Below are 25,677 nucleotides of genomic sequence, written 5' to 3' on the forward strand. Positions count from 1 at the left end.
CAGCCCTCTGCAGTAAAGAATTCCACAGATTCGCTACCCTCTGAGAGAGGAAATTCCTCTTCATCTCTGTTATAAACGGGCGTCCCCTTACTCTGAAATTATGCCCTCTGGTCCTAGACTCTCCCACAATTGGAAACAAAGTCTCAGCATCTACCCTGTCAAGCCCCTTAAGAATCTTATATGTTTCAATAAGGTTGCCTCTCATTCTTCTAAACTCCAATGAGTACAGGCCCAACCTATTCAACCTGTCCTCATAAGAAAATCCCTCTACGCCTGGGATCAACCTAGTGAACCTTTTCTGGACTGCCTTCAATGCCAGTATATCTTTCCTTAGATAAGGGGACAAAAACTGTTCACAGTATTCTAGGTGTAGTCTAACTAGTGCCTTGTGTAGTTTCAACAAGACTTCTCTATTTTTACACTCTATTCCCTTTGAAATAAAGGCCAGCATTCCATTTGCCTTCCCTATTTCAAGCTGAAATTGTATGCTAGCTTTCTGGGATTCATGCACAAGGTCCACCAAATCCCTCTGTGCTGCAGCTTTCTGTAGTCTTTCTCACTTAAGTAATATCAAGCTCCTCTCTTCTTTCTGACAAACTGCAAAAACCTCACATTTTCCCACATTATATTCCATCTGCCAAGTTTTCGCCCACTCACGTAACCTGTCTATATCCCTCTGTAGACTCTTTGTATCATCCTCACCACTTGCCTTCCCATCTATTTTTGTGTCATCCGCAAACTTGGCAACAGCTCATTCACTTCCCTCATCCAAGTTATTAATATATATTGTAAATAATTGTGGCTCCAGCACAGATCCCTGTGGAACTCCACTAGTTACAGTTGCCATCCTGAAAATGCCACCCTTATCCCAACTCTCTGTCTCCTATTAGTTAGCCAATCCTCTATCCATGCTAATATACTACCCCTAACACCATGGGCTCTTATCTTATTAAGTAGCCTTATGTGCGGTACCTTATCGAACGCCTTTTGGAAATCCAAATATATTACATCTACACGTTCCCCTTTATCTATCCTGCTCATTACCTCCTCAAAGTATTCTAATAAATTTGTCAGGCACAATTTCCCCTTCATGCTGAGTCTGCTTGTTTTTATTATGCATTTCTAAATGCTTTGCTGTTACATCCTTTATAATAGACTCTAACATTCTCCCAATAACGGATATTAAGCTAGCTGACCCATAGTTATCTGTTTTTGTCTCCCTCCCTTTTTGAATAAGGGTGTTACATTGGCAGTTTTCCAATCCTCTGGAACTTTTCCAGAATCTAAGGGTTTTTGGAAGATTATTACCAGTGCATCCGTTATCTCTGTAGTTACTTCCTTTAATATCCTAGGATGCAACCTATCAGACCCAGGGGACGTATCAACCTTTAGCCTCATTAGTTTCCCTAGTATTTTTTGTCTAGTGATAGTTATTGTATTTATTCCACACCCCGCCCCCCCCCCCCACGCCCCCCCCTCCCCCCCCACCTCAACCCACCACCACCCACCCTCCTTTTGCCCCAATGATTACTTAGTATTTTTGGAATGTTGTAAGTATCTTCTACCGTAAAGACTGATGCAAAGTATTTATTCAACTCGTCTGCCATTTCCTGGTTCCCCATTATTATTTCCCCAGCCTCATTCTCTAAGGGGCCTATGTTCACTTTGGCCTCTCTCTTTATATTTATATATTTAAAGAAGCTCTTACTGTCCATTTTTATATCACTGGGATATATCTTTGTTGTGAGTCATGAAGTATTTTCTTAAATGTCTGCCATTGTTCATCAACCATCTTTTCTGCTAAATTCCTTTCCCAGTCCATTCTAGCCAACTCTGCCCTCATTCCTTTGTAATTGTCCTTATTTAAGTTTGGCATAGCTGTTTCCAACCCAAGTTTCTCACTCTCAAATTGAATGCTAAATTCTACCATGTTATGGTTACTGTTTCCCAGGGGATCATTTACTCTGAGATAATTTATTAAACTTGCCTCATTACACATAACCAGATTTAAAATAGCCTGATCCCTGTTTGAATCCACAACATATTGTTCTAGGAAACTGTCCCGAATACTCTCTATGAATTCTTGCTCGTGGCTACCTCTGCCAGTTTGATTTTCCCAATCTACATGAAGATTAAAGTCACCCATGATTAATGTACTGCCTTTTTTACATGCCCTCATTATCTCCTGATTTATTCCCTGTCCTACAGTATAGCTACTGTTGGGAGGCCTATAGACTACTCCCACCAGTGTCTTCTTCCCTTCTTATTTCTTACCTCCACCCATACGGATTCTACATCTTCCGATCCAAGACCATTTCTTGCTATCGTACTTATTCCATCTCATACTAACAAAGCTACCCCACAACCCTTTCCTTCCTGCCTGTCCTTTCGAAAAGTCATTTGAATATTTAGTTCCCAGCTTTGATCTCCTTGTAACCATGTCTCCATAACGGCTATAAGATCATACCCATTAATCTCTGTTTGTGCTGTTAATTCATTTATTTTGTTCCAAATACTATGTGTATTTAAGTAAAGAGCCATTAATTTTGCCTTTTTACCATTTTTTTGCTCTACGATCCCATTTGCTGCTGTTTATTTACATCTGTACACTCTGTCCCTTCCTGTCACACTCTGGGTATCATTACCTAAATAGCTGCCCTGCAATGCTGCCATATCCTTTTGCTTTGTAAGCCTACGTATCCCCTCTCCAGAACCCTCCCCCCCTCAATTTAGTTTAAAGCCCTCTCTACAGTTCTAGTTATTTGATTCGCCAGGACACTGGTCCCAGCGGGGTACATGTGAAGCCCGTCCAACCGGAACAGCTTCCTTCTACCCCAGTACTGGTGCCAGTGCGCCATGAAATGAAACCCATTCCTCCCATGCCAATCTTTGAGCCATGCGTTTAACTTTTTGACTTTATTTACCCTATGCCAGTTTGCCTGTGGCTCAGGAAGTAATCCCAAGATTAGTACTTTAGAGGTTCTGCTTTTTAACTTAGCACCTAACTGTTTAAATTCTTTCAGCAGAACCTGCTTTCTAGTCCTATCAATGTCATTGGTACCAACGCAGACAACGACAACTGGATCCCTCCCCTCCCACTCCAAGTTCCTCTCCAGCCCTGAGGAGATGTCCTTAACACTGGCACTGGTCAGGCAACACAGCCTTTGAGACATGCTCATGGCTGCAGAGAACAGTATCTATCCCCCTAATTGTACTGTCACCTACCACCACTATGTTCCTATTTCCTCCCGCCATGGAATGGCTCCTTGTACCATGGTGCCGTGGTCAGTTCGCTCATCCTCCCTGTAGTCCCCGCTCTTGATCACAGAGCTTGCAAGAACCTCATAACTGTTGGACAATTGCAGGGGTTGAGACTCCTCAAACTCTACCCCCTGGGTCCCCATACCTGCTTCACCTGCAGTCACACCCTCCTGCCCCTGATCACTGACCAAATTTGAATTACCCAATCTGAGGGGTGTGACCGCCTCCTGGAGCTAAGTGTCCAGGTAACTATCCCCCTCCCTGATGTGGCGCAATGTCTGCAGCTTGGACTCCAGCTCCTTAACTTGGATCTGAAGTTCTTCGAGCTGCAAACACTTACTACAGATGTGTTCACTCTGGATCAGCAGCAGCAACACATCAGCCATCCTGCCATCACTATCGTATTTTATTTAATTTATTAATTAATTACTCTGGTATCCCTGCTCTTTACCCTTGAACATTCCCTCACTCTTTACGCTTTATTGTAATTAATTTTTTTACACACCAGTATTGGTCTAATACTTAACAAGCTATTTTTAAGAAAGAGAAAATAAGTACTAGAGACCTAAACACAAACTAAAGACCTTAGTTTTACTTTAGACTAGAAATACTCACCAATCCTATTCACCAATCAGTTGCTCACCCAGCTCTTTTTATTAAATGATGCCTCCACACTCTCCCCGCTTGCTTTATTTAAAATGAAGTCTCCACACTCCCCCTGCTCCTTTTTTAAAATGAAGCCTCCACAGTTCCCCCGCTCATTTTCAAAATGATGGGGCTTGCAGATGGAGAGGGTGGGGCAAGTCAAGGACAAGGGAGGCCAAATATTTCCTGCTGGGGCCCAGAAGAGCACACCTGCTCCCCCGACCACTGTGAAATATAAATACATTTTATAATTTTAGCAGCCAGAGCATTTTCGGGCCCTGAATCCAGGCCAAACTGGTTATTCAAGAGGACCCTGGCTTCTTGGTATGCAATCTTGCCACGTGTAATCAGGGTGGGAAAGGGATGTTTCCTTGCCATATATCCTATGTAATCCAGTCAGCACATCATTTGGAAGAATTTGCTGCTCTGGACTTACCTCATTCCCAAAACTTGCTCCTTTCAAATATCTGAGGAGTACTGAGTACAGCCAGAGAGGGAGAAAGATTCCCCTGTGCATTGGCTTTAAGGAAATTGTTAGCACATTGATGAAAGAATATTTAGGAGGTCTTGTGGCTCAGTGAGTGATGCTCCTGTCTCTGGTTCAAGCTCCACTCCAGAGGGAGAATTTTCTCCCTATTGGGTGGGCTGGTTGGGAGCACGGGCGGGCATGCAGCCAATCGCCGCCCGCGATCGGCTGTGTGCCACCATTTTACGTGGGCCAATTAAGTCCCACCCAGCATGACGCACACCCAGAAGCGCTCAGCGCTACCTGTGCGGGTGGTGGGGAGGAGGGAGAGTTGGGGCCTGCACTCTTAGAATCTCCCTAAGCCAGCTCCGTGCCTCAGGGAGAATAATTTGACTATGAAAACTTGAAAAAAACATTTTTTAAATTATTCAGACATGTCCTCTCATGTGGCAGTGTCACATGAGCTGGGACATGTCAATGAATTTTAATAAAAAATTTTATTAAAGTTATAAACTGCTCATGAGACCTCATCCCGCCCGTGGATGAGGTTTCATGAAAAATGCGAAGGCTGCCTGGACTCTTGGCCTGCCCACCAACCTTAAGCTTGGTCGGGCAGCCCTGACAACTACTTCAATTAGGTGATTAATAGCCTTAACAGGCCTTTGACAGTTCGGGAGGCGTGCAGCCGGCTCCAGTGCGCGCCCACCGAACTGAAGATTGGAATGACGTGTGGTGACGTAGGGATGCACCCCCGACGCCACCGCGCGTCATTTTACATGTCGGCAAGCAGGGCCCGCCCATGCATGCCGACCAGTAGACTCTGCCCCAGCACTTATTGACAATGGGAAGAGCATTCATGATCTGGCCAGGTGGATTGATAATCAATCTGCTAACCCTTCCAATACATCCATAGCAGGCGGTAAGAGAGGGAGCGATTCCTGGTCAGCCATTACGGACAACACACCTTGCCAGCGCATCAATATACGGCAGAATTCCCTCATGTAAGAATGAGAAAGGCTACATCCTATACTTAATGAACACAACCGTAGAAGAAGAAAATAATAGTTTAAATGTCTGCTCTTTGCAATGAAGAGAGGAAATTTCCTCTCATCATACTCAGAAGGTACTCTGATGAAAAAGGTCACCGCATCTCCAGACACAGCTAGACTACACACTGGTAGAACTCAGCAACATCCTGTAAATGCATATCTACAATGAAGCTAGACTCATCTCTGCTGTCTGTCTCCAGGCAACAGAACTGTCACTGTTACCTTGTGATATCATGTATCCTTTGATACCCATATGCTAGCTTCAGAACATGCGGAAGAAGAGTAGCTCCTCAGGGCTGTTACACAGATGGACGTAGAGGCTACTGTAGAGAAACAGGGCATAAGGCCAACTGGTCTATATTCCATTCGAGCCACCTCTCACCCCTCTAATCCCATTAGTATATCTTTTTATTCCATTGTCCCTCTGCTGCTTAACCAGCTTCCCCACATCTATGCTTGTCACCTCAACTACTCCTTGAGGTAACAATTCAATTAAATCACAGCTGATTAGTACCTCGGTTCCATTTTCATGCCTTTGCTTTATATCCCTTGGTATCTTTACCCAACAAAAGCCTACTGATCTTACATGTGAAAGCTTTTTCAAGCTGAAGCCTCTCAGTATTGCCTGAATTGAGTTCTCCCTTTGCTGCAATTGGGGTTAATCTAGTCACAAACAGCTCTCAAATGACTAACTAATCAGGTTATCAACAATTGCTTCTTTCTCTTTTCTAGATTCACTCAGACTCGGACAAGGGAGATGGCTCCATAAAATACACCATATCAGGGGAGGGTGCTGGCACAGTTTTCATTATTGATGAGATCACTGGGGATATCCATGCTACAGAGCGATTGGATCGTGAAGAGAAAACCTACTACACGCTTCGTGCTCAGGCACGGGACAGACTGACCGATAGACCTCTGGAGCCCGAATCGGAATTTATTATCAAAGTCCAGGATATTAATGACAGTGAGCCCAAGTTTCTTGATGGACCATACGTTGGCAGTGTGCCTGAATTGTCACCTGTAGGTAAGGAGCGACAAGCTGTTTTGCATATGTCATTTCTGCATTGATTGCTCTTGAAATTGAACCATAATGCCATTGGCATTTGCAAAGACCCCAAATGCAAAAGCATGCATTTCATTTTTGCTACGCAATTGGAACCTATCAATCTTATTTTGGTCATGGACTATCACTTCAAAAGTATACATGTTTGTTTTAGATAAAAGGAAAAATATTTACCAAAACTTTGGAGAAAACTTAGGTCAACCACCTTAATGTAAAGTTTTATTGGAGCAAAATATTTTCAGAACCGAACAAACTGGAAGAATGATTGGTTTTCAGTGAAGTTTACGTTTTCATTGCAGTGTGTAGTACAAAGTGGCTGACTTTTGTTTAGACTGATATTATGGCTGAATTACATGCACATCCTTTCTTTCTGTTGGTTTGATCTTCAACAACTTATAAAGTTGACTGAGTTGTAGAAATCAACAAGTTCTAGGGCATCTACCGTCTGTTGCTGGGTTCTGATTTGGTCGAATCATGCCAAAATGCTAAAACAGAAAATTTAGACCCATAGGGCCAGATTTTCAATTACTAGCGGGGTTGGGAATGGGTGCGGGTGTGATTTAAAATTTGCATTACCGGAAGACATCTTTGGATCCCGACGACTCTGGCAGACGCTCTAATTTTCTAAGGAAGAGCGGGAGGGAGAAACAAGGAGCAGTTCGCCCCAAGTTAACGGCCTGTAAGGCTCTTTGAGGAGTTGGTTAACGGGCCGGGGGAGCGAGAAGGGAATTTTCAATCGGGAATTCGGTGAACCCGAACAGTCTGGTACATGTTAATTCAGTGCTGGGGGAAGTGAAAGTTCTTTTATATAAGGTGAGAAAATGTTGGGACCTGGGACATCTTGTACCAGGTCAATCACATCACCTCTCAATTAGCTGTAGACAACTTTCTTGAGTGTTTAAACTGCTGGTAGCCCGACGTGATGCCTGCTCTCTTTGCAAAGGCAGCAGCAAGCCTAATGAAGGCTGCCGTCTGCTTTACCGCTCTATCTCTCCCACCTCCTGGAGACATCGCTGCTGTGAATTGGGTGCCAAATTCGCCTCCTGTCCAATTAGGGAATTTGCATTTCAAAATAGTTTCAGGTGAAATTACACAGGGGTTGGGGTCCCGATTCTGAGTTGAAAAACCAGCCTAGAATGTTGCCATTTACCGATAACTCATTTAAAAGGCAATGTTCATCCTCTTAAAGGCTGGAACTTATCTGCCGCCTTTCATTTTTGTTTTATTCATCTCAGCTAAAAAGATGGGATTGGCCGAGCTCCTGATTACAACATGGCCACCATTAATAAAAACCCTGATTAATATAATGAATAAAATTAATACAACTCTCTTCCCATTTGTTGATTTACCAATTGTACATTTTAAATCTGACATTGATAGCCAAAGGGATTGAGGGACTTGGGGCAAAGAGAGGTTGTTTGCCCGGGCTGGGGAATTGAGAACATGGAGGCACATTCTCAGGATAAAGCGCTGATCATTTAGCACTGAGATTAGGTAAAATTTCTTCACTCAATCTTTGAAATTCTTTATCCCAAAGGGCTGTGCATGCTCTATCAGTAGATTTATTTTTGACTGACTTGATTGAGTGGTTTAATGAAAGTAATGCTTATTGATGTCATGTTAACTGATAAGAGCAAGGAACTGTTTACCATTCATATACACAAAGGGTTGTACCAGAACTAAAAGCTACTTTTTGGGGTGTCTACTGCTCCTGCAGTGTTCCAGAGCATCATGGTTTAAGTGGGATCAGTGGGATGAAAGGTGTGTGACATTCTAATTAGCAGTAAGAGAAAGAGCATATTGTAAGGTTGAACAAAGTCCCAGATTGACCTCAGGAGTATGGCATCAAAGCTACAAAGCACAAGTGTTGCTTCATGGGGTCAAGTATAACATACCTGGGTCACCAAATAGATGGTGAAGGCATCCACTCAATGCAGGAGAAGGATGAGGGAATTTTGAAAGCAAAGAGATCAGAGAACAAAGGAGAACTTAGAACATTCATAGGGATCATTGTGTATTACTCTAAGTTGAATCCTGACCGAGCTAATACATTTGTTCCACTGTATCAACTACCCAAAGATGGAATAGATTGAGAGTTGTCTGTGGAGTGTCAGAAAACATCTGAAGAAGTGAAGACTAGTGATACTGTTTTGACCCGCTATGATCCCAAGAGAATATTGGTTTTAGTGTGCAATGCCTCACCACAGGGGTTAAGAGTGGTGTTATCTCACATAATGGAAGGCAGTGTGGTGAAACTTGTAAGCATATGCTTGAGCACTTCAACAAAATCAAAGCAATAGTACTCACAAGTTGAGAAAGAGGCATTAGTGATCATATATGGTAATACTAAATTCCACAAATACTTGTACATTAGGAAGGTCACTTTGTTAACTAACCACCAAGCCCTTATGATCATATTTGGTTCACAGAAGGAAGTGGCATTCCTAGCGGTAGAATGGCTTCAGAGATGAGCATTGGTTTTGATGACCCATCAGTATGACATTAAATATTGCAAGTCAGCTGATCATGCAAATGTGGATGTTCTTTCAAGATTTCCCTTGAAGACTGATTCATTCCTACTTACTGAGCTATCCATGAATAACTTAACTTACACAAATGACATTCCAGTGCCAGACAGAGAAATTAGTGAAGAAACTCTTCAGTAGAGATGTGATGCTCCGTAAAGTGCTCAAATACAACACAAATGGCTGGCCTTAAGAGTGTGATGATGAGAAATTACACAACTATTTCCTACATAGAAATGAAATGAGTGTAGATCAACGCTGCCTCCTATCAGGTTTAAGAGTCATTATTCCACCAAGATTTAGAGAAAGATAATTGGACGAACTTCATCAAGAGTACAAAGGGATCATCTGCATGAAAGCAGTAGCAAGGAGCTATTTTTGGTGTCCAAAGGTAGTTAGACATATTGAAGAGTCAGTGAAAAGTTGTGAAGTCTGTCTCAGAATGAGAAATGATCCAACCAAGGTTCCTTTCATTCCGTGGTCAAGCACAAGAAAGCCATGGGAACGAATACATGCTGATTTCTTTGAAGTTGAGGTAAATCTTGTTTTGGTCGATAGCTATAGCAAATGTTGAGTCCATGCACTATGCCTCAGGTGTGTGAGCATTTTGTCATATTGCCCTCTCTGCTGCTCGCTCTGTTGGGGAGGTGTAAATAAAGTTAGTTCAATTATGGCTGCCTGCTGTGAGCCCACATGTAACCTTTCCTCAGTGTAATTCACAACAATTAATGACCTGGACTTGGGTCCACTGAGCATAATTTCAAAGATTGCAGGTGACACAAAACTCCAACATGTATTGGAAATATCGGACTGGATTTTACGTTCCCCCACCAATAGGTTTGAAGGCTCGTTAAACCCAGCGCTTGGCCTGCCCATCTACTAACCAGAGGTGGGGGTGGCATTGGGTGGCCCACCTGTGAGTGGGCCAGCTGAAGTCCTTAAGTGGGCATTAAAGTGAGCCAAGCAACCAGCCTGACAGGATTCCCCGTGTGGGCTGGTGGTGAGTGGAGGGCCTTCCCTAAGGGACCTCGTGCGCCTATCAGAGAGGTGCCCAAGGTTTGACCCCACCTCTGGCTCCCCTCCCTCAATGGCCTTTCAAGCCCCAAACCCCCAGCCCCTTGCTGAGGCCTGCCAGTTTGGCACCCAACGAGACCCCCATGCACTTACCCACATCCTGATCCAATGCTGCATGCATCTCTCCAACATTCTACCCAGCAACTCTCTGAGATGGGACATTCTGTCCCTAGGGGGACAACTGGCCAATTGGCCATTAAATGGCTGCGAGGCAGCCAGGGTTCTCAATTGTGGGCTTCCCCACCTGACTCTTTAGCTGGAGGGGTGGGAGAATCCAGCACCTTATATAAATCAGCTCATCATGTTTGAACTCTTGATCCATGTTAATGGTTCGGATTTTGTGTTCAGTGGCCAAGCAAGGATATTTGTTGCTGACCTTGAAGAAAACTCCTCATAATATTCTAGTGAATTCTATGGAGTAGTTTTATTCTCTGGCAATTTAATTCTAGCACAAAGCCAAGGGGACATCTTGGTGTGCAGCAGCAGTGATGTCAGTAAACAGAGAGGCAGCCGACCAAGTTGAAGTATTCACACTCCGCAAACGAGGAAATTTAAAACACGTACCTGCCTTCGCTTTTAACTTAAATTTTTGGATAGCAAAATAAGTGCATGATTTTATAATGATAGAAGCTAAAATAAAGATACAGACTTTTAAAAAAATAAGCAAAATCTTTTGAAAAATATGTGGAATCTTTTGATAAATATGAATAAATTTGATACTCCACTAATATAAGATTAAATTTTCAGAGCCAGTGAGGGTGTTTAGCAGTAGTTATGAAGATATTACAACATTGAGACCCAGTTACACCTCATTCGACAAGGGTTTTCAAGGGTTTGCACAGTGAGACTAAATGCGTAGAAGTGGAAGTTTTCCATCAATTCATGACTGCAATGGAGACTGCAGTCTGTTGGAAGCTCTACAGCGCACTTTATGGAACAGTCTGGTCTCACTGAGAGCAACTTCTCAATTTCCATATCATTCTGCGCATGACCAGACTCCCGAATTCTCTCTCAGTTTCAGTGGAGTAATGATGGTGAACAGTGATGTTTCGCCATCGTTACCACAGCAAAATCTGGGCCGGTAACTTGAACATACATGTTGCGATTATTCCAGCGGGATTTACATAATTTCATCTTTCTTTAAAGCTCTAGTTGCCTTGAAATATATATATATATTTGACTATGTGAGCGAGCAAACAAGTTTTACAAATTAGCGCTTCCCGCACAGTGTGGCTCAATGGCACAGAAATGAAATAATCAGGGCCAGGGGCCATCACATCCCAGTGCCTTTTCCACAGGTTTTGACTTAATCACATTATCACTGTTGCCGTTATCCTGTGTGAGTTATAGTTGGCAACAAAACAATTCTGTTGCGAAATAATTCTTGCACCAATCATTTCAAATGAGAAATCTCTAAATGATTGTCAATGGTTGTGGGTAAGAAGTGGCAAGAGCTTGTGCACATTAGAGTAATGGTAACTGGGAGTTAACAACTTAATCATTATCATCTCATTGATACTCAGTCATACCACAATAATTGAATGTGTGCACTTTATTTAACCTATTTAACTTCAACTCAGAAGATTGGAAGCATATTGTTAACAATCACAAGGTAAAGCCAAGTAAGCGAAATGTAACAGCATGTGACAGATTCTGGAAGTGGAATCAAATAGAATGATACAAAACAGTGTTGACGCTTGAGTTGATTTTAATGTATTTGCCTAGCAGCTTTATTAAATGAGGCTTGAAGCCTTCATGCTCCAAAGGTGGCAGCAACTTCAGGAACTTTGATACTAACTAACTCAGAGTTTGTGAGCAGTAAGAGCCATTGGCACGCACCCGGAACACTGGCAACTTCTACTGTACACCCTACAGCCTTGGTGGTTTCCACCCATTCGTTTTTGTCAATCTTCCTCAGAAAAGATATGTTACATTTGGAGAGAGTAGACTGCAGATTAACCAGAATGACACCAGGGTTTACAGGATTAAATTATGAAGACAGGTTGCATAAAAATCGCCAGCACTTGCAGTATATTACCTTTGCATAAATGTGACTTGTGTACTACTTTGAGTACAGAAGATTTGAAAAGTGATTTGACCAAGATGTTTAAAAGTACTTGATAGGTTAGATCCAGAGAAACTATTTACTCTGGCGATGGAATTCAGAACAACGGAACATAATCTTAAAATTAGAGCAAGGCAGAAGCAGAATCAGAAGCAAAATCAGTTTTTCACACAAAGGATGGCAGAAATCTAGGTTCTCGCCCCCAAAAGTCTGTAGATTCTGGGAGTCAATTGAAGTTTTCAAGACCAAGATTGACTAGCTTTTGTAGGGTAAGAATATCAAATATGGAGCTATGGCAGGAAAAATGGAGTTAAGATGCAGATCAGATATCATAGAATATTGGAAAATTACAGCATAGAAGGCTGCCATTCGACTCATTCTGCCAGTGCTGACTGTTTGAAAGAGGGGTCCTGTTTGGTTCCACAATCCTGTTGTTTGGCCGTAAGCCTGTAAGTTCCCCATGCTCAAATAACTCAAACATCCTTTTAAAATTATTCTTGGAATCAGCTTCCATCACCTTTTCATACGGAGCATTCCAGATCCCAACAACTCTGAGAGAAAATGATTTGGTTCTCATCCCCCCTCTAGATATTTTGTCAATTATTTTAAATCTCTAACTTGAATAACTCAACAGAGGGAATCATTTTTCTCTATTTACCCTTTCAAATCTCTCATTATCTTGAAAATCTCAGTTAAGTCACCTTTAATCTTGTTTGTTCTGAGGAGAACAATCCTAATTTTTCCAACCTCTCCTCATCCCTGATAACATCCTTGTAAACCTTCTCTTTTCCCTTTCTATGGCCATACATCTTCCCTGAGGTGTGATGCTCAGAATTATCCAAAATATTTCTGCTGAGACCTAACCAGTGATTTATAAAATTCCAGCTTAATCACTTTGCTTTTATATTGTATACCCGTGTTTATAAAACCAAATAACCCAAATGCTTCCTTAACCATCTTAGCAACTTGTCTTTCTACCTTTAAGGATGGATAGTAAAGTCACTTTGTTCATCTATACCTTTCAAAATCATGCCATTTATAGGTTACCTTATTTCCATGTTATTCCTCTCATAGTGCATCAACTCACACTTCTCCATATTGAACTTAATCTGCCGTGCTTCTGCCAATTTCAACATCCTATCTACATTCCTGAATCTACCCTGATCACTTGTTTTTAATGCCTCAGAGATATGAAGAGATATATTTCAGGTCATTTGTGCAAACAGGAGTGTTATTCAATGCTTTAAAATGTATGCTGCCATGCTTATAGCAGCTTGCATCAGTTTAGTCTCTCTTTCTAAGTAACTACACTCAGGCTTAACTAATCTTAAATAATCACACACACAGAACAGATACCAAACGCATATAATCTAACACCAAACTATTGAACAGTGCATCTTTTTCCCTTTGCAAAACTAAACCATTTTAAATTAAACCATTTGAAAAACAAACATATGTACATTGAGTTATTTCTTAGAGTTCAGAGTGTCAGTTTTTCTAAGTACAGAAATAATCTTTGAGATCTACGAATTTAAGGTTGTGGCTCTGCGTGATCAACTTGGTTGTGTGAACCTGCAAGATACTCAACCTCAAATTTGTACTGATGAAAATGATCTGACCATCTGTACATGTGTAGAGGTCGGTGACCAGATCCTGACGTAGCTAACATTGTAGACAGTGCTTGGTAATCAGTGCAGAGAGTGAACCTTTTACCATAGAGATGCATGTGCCAATGTTCACAAGTGTAGATGCAGGCTAGTGCTTCCGCTCTCCACTGGAATATTTGTGTTCAGTTTTTGATGATGGGTGTGATGAATAAGCAATTGGTCATTTGCTTCCTTTAATGCTAGGAGTACAGCTCCTATTGTATTTCCTGACACATTTGTTATAACATGCATTTCCACATGTGGGTTGAAATGTGCGAAGAGTGGCAGAGATGCTACCTTTACCTTTTTATGGGTCAAATGCTGTTTGCTGTGCAATTGGCCATTCTCATTGTGCATCTTTGTGCAGTAGCTTTAGAAGAGGCTCTGTGATCTCTGCGCACTTAGGAACAAATTTGTGATAAAAGTTTGTGTTTTATACCTCAGAGATACGCAGAGCTGATACACTCCAGGTTATATGTGTGAACAGGAGTTGTATCCAATGCTTTCAAATGTCTGCTCTCGTGCAAACAGCAGCTTGCCTCAGTTCAGTCTCTCTTTCTATATAACCACATCCAGACTTAACTAATCACACAGAGAACAGATGCCAGAAAGACATAATCAAACATATTCATTATCTACTACTTTGCCAAGTTTTGCATTATCTGAACACTTTACAGTGCTGCTTCCTACACCCAAGTCTAGGTCATTCATAAAAATTGGAAAGAGTAACGGACATAAAACTGACTCTTGGAGAACACCACTGCAAACCATCTCCTAATCTGAAGAATATCCTTCTGTGACCATTATTTATTTCTTGACACTGAGCTAATTTCAAATCCATACTATGACTTTCCCTTTAATTCTATGGATTTCAACCTTCTTAATAAGCCTCCTGTGTGATGCTTTGTCAAATGTGTTTGACAGTCCACGTATGCGCAGTTCTGCAGCACTAGAGGATCAGTGTGTCCCAGGTAGTGAATTAGAAGTGAATTTGCTACCCTGGGTATTATATTCAGCAATAATCACTGACCTGAAAATGTTGTTTACATCTTCTAGGTTGCCTGGAGGACTAATGTCATTGTTGACGACTTCAATTGTTGTGCTTTTCACCTCCGCTTTGTAAAGAGATGTAGCAACAGTGTTAGGTCAAACCCTGTGGGTATAATTGATATTCACAAAGTTAACCAGATGTTTCCTGCCCCTGAGAGTATTACTTTCTATTTGAGGTGAACTCTTGTTGTCAAGCCCAAGCAGATTGAAAGAATTTCACTGGGCTGTTTTCCTCTGAGGAATAATTAAAAGAACATAACCCAGATTAGAACAGCTGTAATGAAATCATCCATAAAACAAACACATCTGGCACACAGATAACCAATGCAAGAACCTGGCTTCAGATCCCCTCTATGGAGTGCAATTAATAGAGCTGAAAGATCAAAATTAATTAAGAAGAATGGTCTTCTGTTTAAAAATGAATTTTATAATTAGATTCAGAAAACACAGAATTCTCCTATTCATTTTTTTATTGAATACAAATTTTGCATGCCTTATCACTTTAGGTATATATCTTTCACATTACATGGCAGAGGGAGACAATATGCTACAGGCCTCACAGAACATGTGTATACATGTTAACAGTCTGCCATGGTTCAGTGCAGCTGAGAGCTATTATTCATGATCCAGCTATAACCCTCCCCCCCACCCCCCATACCAGCATGCACAAAACAGCTGCAAGGCATTTCAGAATCAGACCAACAACTGCATAGGTTGTGGGGTAAGGGAGTATGAAGTTGGGCCCAATCCGGATAGTTCGGTACTTCATTGCCATAATTCTCTCCTGAGTTCCACAGTTGTGGGGAGTTAAGAGTTCCTTGACAAAAGAGGGACTTGACAGTCCCCCACTACCTTCAAATTCCATGTCAAGTCAACCAAACCTTTCCACTGATGACCTGGACATCCCATCCAATCTAAGGACTGGATTTAATGGAGGTGGCAGGGGTCCCAACACCAGGGCTGCAAATAGTGGTGGGTGGGTTGGGGGTTGCGGGGGTTGCGGGGGGGGGTGGGGGGCAACCCCAACTAAGGATGGGCACCAGCTGCCTGGAGCTGCCAATCTGCCCAGCAGCTAAACAGCCTCAGCAGCACCACCATTAGTTGTGGTCACTGCTGGGGCTGTGCCTGCGGGCTGAGGGTGCATCGGTGGCCGGTGCCCTCAAAGTTAGGTAAAAGGGGGTGCTGGGGCTGGATAGGCAAGCCCTGGAAAACGAGGAGTGTTCAGTGAGGGCAGGTGGCACTGTTGCCACGGGAGCAGTCAATTCAGTTGGGGTGGGGTCCAAAGAGTACCCGGAAAGGAGGATCCCCACGGAGTCCAACTGGCAGTCCTCTCATGTGGTGCCGAGCCCCGCGGCAGTTGGTAAAATGCCAGTGGAGGCGGGAAGAGGATTATACTTTACCCTAATTTCTAACCTTTCCTATTTCATAATTGAACCAAGTGTAAATTTTAGCCCACACTGTTCAAGCAGACTAAATCTGTTCAATTAAATATAAAATTGCATTTTAGAGCAAAATAAAATGGCATTCAATTTTGTACCCCAGAGTATCTGCTTCTTTCAATATATATACTGAAAATAGAGTGTCATGAGTGCCAAACAACAACAACTTACATTTTTAAAGCACCCTTAATGTAGTAAAACATCCAGAGGTGCTTCACAAGAGTGTAATCAGAAAAAAAATTGACACCAAGCCAAAGACAGAGACATTAGGAAAGGTGGACGCCACACGTTAAGAAAGATGTGAAGGCATTAGAGAGAATGCAGAAAAGATTCACAAGAATGGTTCCAGGGATGAGGAATTTTGATTGTGGTTGGACTATTTTCCTTGGAGAAGAGAAGGTTAGGAAGAAGTGTGATAGAGGCAGTCAAGATCATGAGGGGTCTGGACAGAGTAGATAAGGAAAAACTGTCCCCATTGACAGAAGGATCAAGAAGCAGAGGACATCAATTTAAGATGATTGGCTAAAGAAGCAATGGTGACATGAATTTTTTTGTATAAAGTATATGGTTCAGATCTGGAACATACTACCCGAGAGTGTGGTGCAGGCAGATTTAATCAAGGTCTTCAAAAGAGAATTGGATCTGAAGAAAAATATTTTCTAAGGGGAAAAGGACGAGGTGAGTCACTCTTGCAGAGAGCCAGTATGGACACATTGGACCAAATGGCCGCCTCCTGTCCTGGAACTATTCTATGATTCTACAAAATGCTTGGTCAAAATGATCAGTTTTAAGGGAGGAGACAGAGAGGCAGAGAAGCAGATAGTTAAAGGGATGGAATTCTAGAGTTGGGGTTTAGCTGGCTGACTAAAAGCTCTAAACAAATGCCAGTCATTTTATCGTAGACCTTTCTTTGCAAATTGACTATCTGTTTTGAATCCGCTCAATTTTCCATCAGATAGATATACAGAATTTATATATTTCCTTTAATGGTCACAGGATGTCACAATGGATTTTACAGCCATTGAATTACTCTTGAGGTCTTGTCAATATAGGAAACATCGTCGCTAATTTGCACACAGCAAGGTCCCACAATCACAATGTGACACCAACTATATAATCTGATTTGACTGATGTTGGTTGACAGAGAGATTTTGGTCAGGACACTGAAGTGAACGATCTCCTGCTCTTCTACAACAGATGCCATCTTTTACACCCATCTGAGAGGGCAGACTGGCCCAGTTTAATGTGTCTTCTGAGGCATGCCCTGTGCTAAATTTAGTCAGGTGTAGAGAATTTACATGCTTTGGTTACAGTGCAACACAGTTCTATTATAGATTGCACGGCACCTGCAGTAACATCCATGGAGTGTCTAACAAATCCTAGGGACACTTCTATTCTTAAAGAACTACATTACTGACAGGGCTGCAGTTGTTCTTGACTGGGAGCTTGGGCAAGTCAGGGCACCGGGTTTGGATGGTCCATTTTGCAATTGTTTAAACAAGGGTTTCTGGTCACCCCTTCAATCAGGAAAGCTCAGGGAAGGCAGGGTTGCTGGTGGAGATGAGGTAGCTTTGCAATCATGGTCAGGGTCTGCACCTTCTGGTGCTTTCCAATTCTGGGCACAGCCTCCACATCACCAGCTCTGACTGCCAATGGACACAGGTGTTGGTTGTCAATTATATTTAGACCTCAAATTAGTGCCTTTCCCAAAATGAACAGGCTTTAGACTGAGTTTCCGAATTATGTCACAAAGGACAGACAGCTTGTAAAGTATTAGAAAATCTAGGCTGCCATTTTCTGTACCTCATGTACCTATGTTTTCCTAGAACAGGACTCAAAGTTGAGGGGTGGAGGTTTTAGCCCCCAAAACAGGTTGATTTGTGGTATGTAAAAATGCAAAAAAAAAATGCTGAAACCAGACCACAAGCTATCTCCAAACTGTCCACTAATGGTTTTAATGGAGGTGCGGCATGGAGCTGGGTAACCAATCACTGGAGGCAGGTTGATCATTTAAAACATTATAATGAGGCCACTGTTACGACCACATGGGGAGGGGTCAAATGGCCCCCTTAATCTCCCACTCCAGGTCTGACCGTAACAGGGTTTTATGTGAATTTAGAGAGGATGTTCTTCGCTGAAACTGCAGGAGTCCCACTATTTTCACTTCTAGGTTGTAAAGATTTAGTCAGACAGGTTTTCTTAGGTTAAACAAAGAACAAGATAAGTTTATTGAAAGTATTTCCCAACTAAAAAAACCTAGGCAGATTTGTGTGGGAACACACACACATACAGACACAGGAACACAGGCAGACAATCACACACAGGCAGACACACACACAGGCAGACACACGCAGACCTGTACAGATAGCAAAGTAAGAGGATAGGCTTATAGGAAATTTTACAGTTCATAAAAATAAGACGGGGGAGTATACGGTTAGCTGTTCCTTGGCTGACCTTGTTGTGGTGATTCAACATTGCAGCTGTTTTGTTCACCTGTCTTCTTGGGTGTAGTTGCATGGAGCAGATTTCAATGTTTTTTTCCTGAAAAACACTCAGTTCGTAGTAAATTTCTCTTCTCAGGATGGTTATTTTGCAAACTGGTACAGCACTTCCAAGAGAGAGAGAGATGGAGAGACAGAGAGAGCACACAGCTTCACACAGTCTATGTACAGTATAGCATTGTCTTTTATTCCCTCTATCCTGCTTGGTAAGGCATCCTTCAAGTACCCAGGGGTTGAGTGTCTGTCTTTATCGCACTTGATGGAATGTGGACTTCAGTGCATTGCAACAGCCTGGGCAGTTTTATCATTACCTGTAGAGAGGTCCCAGTTTTTTAAAAGTCCAACCAGAAAAATAAAAATAATAGAAATTATATCTTGTATCAGCACATCCTCGTAACACTACATAGCACAGAATATTAAAACTTTAAAATTAGCCCCACCCTACCAGGCTCCCCAGGCCTCAGAAAACCCATTGGTTAAAGTGAGGTGAAGCGACTGCATCCGGAGGCTAGCTGCTTTTACACTCCCCTGTTGGATCCAGTTTACCTGTTTAAACAACCCACACCTCAGAAAGTGATTGAACATCCAGCCCGACCCTTCAAGCTTCTGCACCCACCCCGCCAGAATCTTCTGATCTCCCCCACTGACCCTTCCAATTTCCCCCAAACTCACCCTGTCTCCTTCTCCTCCATCATCGACTCTTCCAATCTTTCCCTCAAGTCTTCCCATCCCCCTCCCCCGCCTCTGCCCAGCCCCCCCACCCCTCCACTCTCTGGTTGTGGCCTGGTGCTGCAGCCTGAAGAGCCCTTGCTTGGCAGCTGACCAGCCGCTCAGTTTGGCGAGCTGCAGGGAAAGGGAGACAGACAACAGGAATCACCTGAGCCTGAGGGAAACTCAAGATCAAAGCAGCCCTCCCCCGCTCCTTTCCCACCTCGGAGCTAACTTCAGGGTACTTCAGCTGGGAATGACCTGGTCTAAGGCTGACATGGAGGAGACTATTCTTTAGCAACAACAGCAACTTGCATTTATTGAGCTTCTTTAATGCAGTAGCATTTCCCAAGACATTTCGGTGTGAACAGAATAAAATGAATGCTGAATCAAAATCGAAATTAGGTGAGGTGACCAAAATACTTGATCAAAGACACGAGCTTTATCGGGAGGTGGGGGGGGAGGGGGGGTTTCTTAGACAGGCAAAGGCAATGGGATTCCAGAGTATTGGATTTATGGCTGATGGTACTATCACCAGTGGTGGAGCGAAGAAAGTAAGGGTGCGCAGGAGGCTATCTTTGGATGCTTTGATTTGCACCAGGAATTCAAAGTATCTAAATATTCTGATAAAAAATTGCTGTTTGTTGATAATCTTGTCCCTGCATCAAGAGCATTCAAAAAGTCCACCTAACCACTGAAATAAAATCCAACTGCAAAGGGGAAGAGACAGTAGGGGAAGGGGTCCCTCCGGCGAATGACACAAAACCGGTCATGTCATGATTGTGGGAGGCTCAGCTGGAAAGTGGCAGATTTCAATCTGTGGCAGACAGCAGCCCATATCCCAGGCACTTAAGGAGACCACGGGGGATTTGGTCAGAGTGGGTTAGCATGTGTCAGTCTCCACAGAGTTGTTGCATAAACACTAAGCACCCAGCTGAGCTCGGCAGCCGAGGCGTCTGACGAGCTCAGAGCTGAATAATAAATAGATGTTGTTTACAAAAAGTAGCTGTCACCCTTTCAACTTAAGCTGGCACTTCATTATGAAAGGACACGTCCATTTGATCAGTGCAGCAGAAGCTGTCATTTTGACTGTTCAATAAGGGAAAGTGTCATGAACATTTTGGGAGGGGCCACTTGGACAGTGCATATTCCGTGTGCATAATGATCCCTCAGTGGGACTGGCAGAGCAGGATGTTCAGAAGGAATTTTACCCTCCCGTATTTTAAAAACAGAAATGTACCAGCCAAGGAATAACAATACCAAGGAAATAGAATGTCGTTCCATACAACTACTTCAGTTTCAGTGTTAAACATTTCCAGCCAGGTATAACATGGGTTAGATGTGTTTTTCCCAATGGCTCAACATATCTCAGCCTTGAGTTCAGATGAATTGCTGATTGAAGGGTATTAATTCTTTTCTCCCCCAAACAGCTATCCCTGAAGTTCAAGAGCGACTGCCAATTTAGTAGTAATTGTATTTTTGTCCCAACACTGTGTTCGGGCAGCTAACATATTGCGCCACCAAGTACCCCAAAACTCCATGTTCTAAGAGGGCTGCTTTTTCTCCCCTGTCCACTTCTTGCACTGCCTACACCATTTCTTGGCCCAAATAACCACCCTGGCCCCATGGCTCCTCCACAATGCTGCTCTGTAAATGATCAAGATACACAATCATACATCAGAGCCACATTCCCTTTGTCTTATCCTCTTTCACCACAGAGAAGTGACCAGAGAGTGACCACCACAGAGAAGTGCTCGCAGTCTTCCCGACTGTGAATCCAGGATCAATCGTTCCCTCACCTTCTAGCATTCACTTTCACGGCATACTAGAGCACCAACATTGGAGCCACTGCCCTTCCCATCGGAGGACTATATTCAGCCATACAGTGCTTGTTCCTTAGGCAATAACTAGACTAATAAACCCCCAGAATGGCAGACAGGAAGCATGTGCACATTTCCAGTTGGAAAAGTGCTGCCCGCACATATCGAGAAAGGAAAATATAGGCAACCTTTACCTAGGCCTGAAGCAGCCATTAGGCCTCCAGCTAAGTGGCTTAATGTCTGTTTGAGGCTTGGCAAAATTGGTTTGCCCTGAGGCAGCCAACATCATTGCTGACTGCACAAAGGGATACCAGTCCTTGTAGATCTGCAATCTGAAAGGAAAGTTTGTTTACATTTGTTTACCTTGTATGTAGAACCAGCAAGAGTGCTGGTGCTGACTCCACATTTAACCACCCCATCCCTTAGATCGCCACAGCTTGCAACCCCCAATCCTCCTCCAATATTACACAATTCTATATCTGCTCCATTATAATAAGGCCCAAGGCCCAATTCTTTAGAGAATCTTTATTATATCACAAAAAATCAAATGTGAATCTATAGCAAAAGGCAAAAAAATCCTGGGCCTGGGAAGGTGCACTGATACAGCTATTCAGTATGTTGGGATAGGATCAATGGTGTCCCCTTTTTGTGCGCCTGTACTGTCCACCAGAAGTCACTCAAAAAAGGTAAGGTGACATTGTCAAAACTTGCTCCAGTTCAGCTTAATTTGTCCTGACCACAACATAGGACCATTTAAAAGAAAGCACATGAGCATTTCTGATGGGGGTAAGACCCCGGTAACCTAAAAGACCAGTTTGCCCTACACAATTCAAAACTAGCAAGTATATTAAAAAGCCACCCTGCTTCCAGTTCCCAATCCAATTCCAATCCAAGAGGCCGGGACAGGCATTACTAGCCTGAGAGGTTTATTTAAATGACACAAACCACAACAAAATTTGTTAATGCTTCCTCTCATTTACTTCGATTGGTGAAAAATCACCAGCTGTAAAAAGCAGCAGAACGCCCTATACTTGAGAAGATAAGCAGGTTCATACCCAGTGTAGGACCATGGCTGAAGACCGTAGCTATGGTTAATGATGAAATCACAGGGCTCCCATCATAGAAAGCAACTGATCAGAAATGCACAACATAGGTTACAAGGTTAGTTAGATAGTTATGAGCTTTGCTTGGTTAGGTTGAAACAATTGGTTAACCTTTGCGGGATGTTCTCTGAGCACAGGATTAAATTGGGTAGAGCCCACAATGGGTTATTCATATGGGGAACAAATAGGTTTAGTAAGTCAGAGTTTTCTTTGATTTTGTGGTCAACACAACTGTTCTATTAGAAGCGCAATTCAGAAACATAGGATTAACAGAAATTGAAGTGCACTCAATAGCTATAAAGTGAATTACTTACTTTCTGCAATATGGGCATGGAGTGGAGGGCATTTTCAACTCTATCACCTGGGTAATAATCACCAGCTCACTGAAGTTAATGGATTGGAAATCAGGCAAGTTCTACCAGAGGCACCTGATTCACTCTGTCAGGTTACTACCCAAATAGTGACAGTGCAAATGACTCACCATATGTTCGCAGTGAAGTATTTGCCACACAATTTCACTAATGTTCACTGCAGAGTAAGACGGAAAGGTGAATTGGTTCTGAATTGCGTCTTCATATAATCTGGGCAAAAAAAGTCACTCAACAGAAAGGAACATGCGATATATACAGGTTTCAGACTAATACCTGTTGAGAGCTGGACTGAATATATTGTGCCAGCCATGCTGCAATGGTAGAACTCTCATCGCTGAGTTAGAAGTGAGCTCAAGTCCTGCTCTAGTAATACCAGCTGACATTCCATTGAAGGGCTGAGGGAGTACTGCATTGTTGGAGATGCCATAGGATGCATTTTATGTGCCCCTGCCAGGCGTGTGTCCCACACGGGCCATGTGACCCCACCAACTTCCCGCCCACCCCTTAGCTCATCCCATAATACCAAGAGGCGGGAGCGGTGGTTAGCAGGTGCCAAAATCAGCAGCCTGCCTGCCATATTTAAATAAATAATCAAGGGTCAATTGGGCTTGTTAACAAACCAATTGACCCCTGATAATACACTGCCCATGCCATAAAATGGTTGGCATAGGCAGTTGAGCGGGAGTAGGCAGGCCGCTTTTTAAAAATTAATTTCAAAGGGCAGGAAGAAGGGTGGGTACCATTTTCAGAGGAATACCCTTTGCAAATCAGGGGGCCTTCCTGGGATAGAACCTCCTCCTTTCTTCCTGCCTGCCTGCTCCATTAAACACGCCACCCCAACTACCCCCCCACCCCCCAATTTCCCCCCCTCCCTAACTTGCCCAAACCAGCCCTGCCCAAGATCCTGGAATTACCTGTCTCCCGGATCCATGGGGCCATCACCTTCTTCCTTGTTACAGTCCCTTCAGTGCCGACTAATGCACTGTTGGTGTGCCGGATTGGCCGGCAGCTCCCGAGTGCAGGACTTCTTCCTCAATGCAAGGTGGAAGTCCCAAACTGCCCCAATTTAGCCCGCCCGCAGCACATGACATCTGCAGGGCAGGCTGGCATGGAGCAGAGCAGCTCCAGACTGCTTTGCTTCGCCCCTACCTGTAATAATCTGCCCCATCTTTCAGATGAGGTATTAAACTGAAGTTCCATTTTTCCCTCTTAAACAGATGTAAAACATCTCATGACATGATTCAAAGAAGAGCAGGGAAGTTTTCCTGGTTCCAGGTGATATTTATCCCTCCACCAACATTGCTAAAGAGATGACCTGGTTAATATCACCAAGCTGTTTGTGGGATTTTGCTGTGTGAAAAATGGCTACAATTCAAAAGTAATTCATTGGCTGTAGGGAGCTTTAAGATGTCCTGAAATCATGAAAGATGCCAAGTAAATGCAAGTGCTTCTTCTTTCTGGTGGCCGAGCTGTTTTTGATTAAAAGCTCTGAGCAATTGCAACAAATGCATAATGAGAAGAAAAGAGTCGACGTTTCGAATCCTCATGACCCTTCAACAGAACTGAGTATAGTTAGGAGGGGGGTGAAATATAAGCTGGTTTAAGGTTGGGGGGGGCGGGGGTCACCCCTCTCCCACCTTAAACCAGCTTATATTTCACCCCTCTCCTAACTATACTCAGTTCTGTTGAAGGGTCGTGAGGACTCGAAACGTCAACTCTTTTCTTCTCCACCGATGCTGCCAGACCTGCTGAGTTTTTCCAGGTAATTCTGTTTTTGTTTTGGATTTCCAGCATCCGCAGTAGTTTTTTTGTTTTTATAAATGCATAATGAAGTGTAAGTGTCAGTGGGCTGGACTTTACATTTCTCAGCAAGATGAGGGAGGTAGAACGGAGACTGGGGGGATTCATTCACTCCCGACCTGCTGTCTCTTGTGAGTCCAATCAGATTGCCAATTAGTAGCTGTCCGGCAGGAAGGGGGCCAATTATAGGTGCATAGGAAGCTTGCTTCCTGACCAGAAACCATTCCCCTTGCTCGCTTCCAGCAGTGCAGTTTATTATCAGGGCCAGCTTTAAGTTTCTCATGCCTGTTTTTAGATGCCACAGTATAGTCAGCTCTTGTGACTTTGAGTTACTGTAAAGAATAATATAGTATTGAATTTTTGTTGCAGCTACTTTCACAGTGGAATATGATTGACACCTTGGTACAAATACATAACATGTGGGTTCTGAGAAACGGTGATGCGACGTAGGGGGGGTCCGTACCCAATCGGTCAGTAAGCAGAGCTGTCATGCAGCAGAGGGGTAACACGGTGATCAGGAAGTCAGTCACAGCTAGAATTGTAAAGGCCCTCTGCTCTCATAATTGATCTTTAGTTTTCATTAAAGGCACAAAAACAGCAAAAGGAAAATGGCATTAAAAAGCATACAGATGCGGCCACCTTCCCCGGCAGAATCTGCCCTGGTGCCAAATTTGGGAACATAAAATCCAGCCAATGAGTTTTTATTCAATGTTAGCACACAGCAATCAGGATTAGAGGAAAAGCATTAATTTTCTCAGGTGGCCTCACACTGCTTAATATCAAAATATCAGATGCCATCATTTTGTAAACTTTGCCCCCTAGTTTTACAGTTGCTTTTTTTCCCCCATTATGTGGTATAAATACTAAAGCCGCAGTATGACAGGCTCATAAAATCTACTCACGTAATACAATAGATGTGAATAGAAAATGATTCCATATTTTCATTTTATATCCACTGGTCACCCAAATTGAGTTTGACAAATTTAATGAAGTAGTGTAAAATGCGTAATAAAAACAAAATATGTTTAAAATGCTCAGCAGGGTCAGGCAGTATCTGTGGTGAGAGAAACACAATTAATGGTTAGGAC

General features: G+C 42.9%; 1 protein-coding gene across 5 annotated transcripts in view; it reads left to right on the top strand.

Moving 5' to 3' along the window:
* Positions 1-25,677, top strand: part of cdh22 (cadherin 22) — a 736,258-nt gene that overhangs the window by 55,906 nt on the left and 654,675 nt on the right. For all 5 annotated transcript variants that reach the window (XM_078555429.1, XM_078555426.1, XM_078555424.1 and 2 more), the window contains exon 2: positions 6,154-6,448. In XM_078555429.1, the coding sequence (XP_078411555.1) occupies positions 6,154-6,448 (295 nt within the window). The remainder of the gene's footprint in view (positions 1-6,153; positions 6,449-25,677) is intronic.

Source organism: Cetorhinus maximus, chromosome 13 (genome assembly GCF_964194155.1).
Source record: "Cetorhinus maximus chromosome 13, sCetMax3.hap1.1, whole genome shotgun sequence".
Taxonomy (NCBI): Eukaryota; Metazoa; Chordata; class Chondrichthyes; order Lamniformes; family Cetorhinidae; genus Cetorhinus; species Cetorhinus maximus.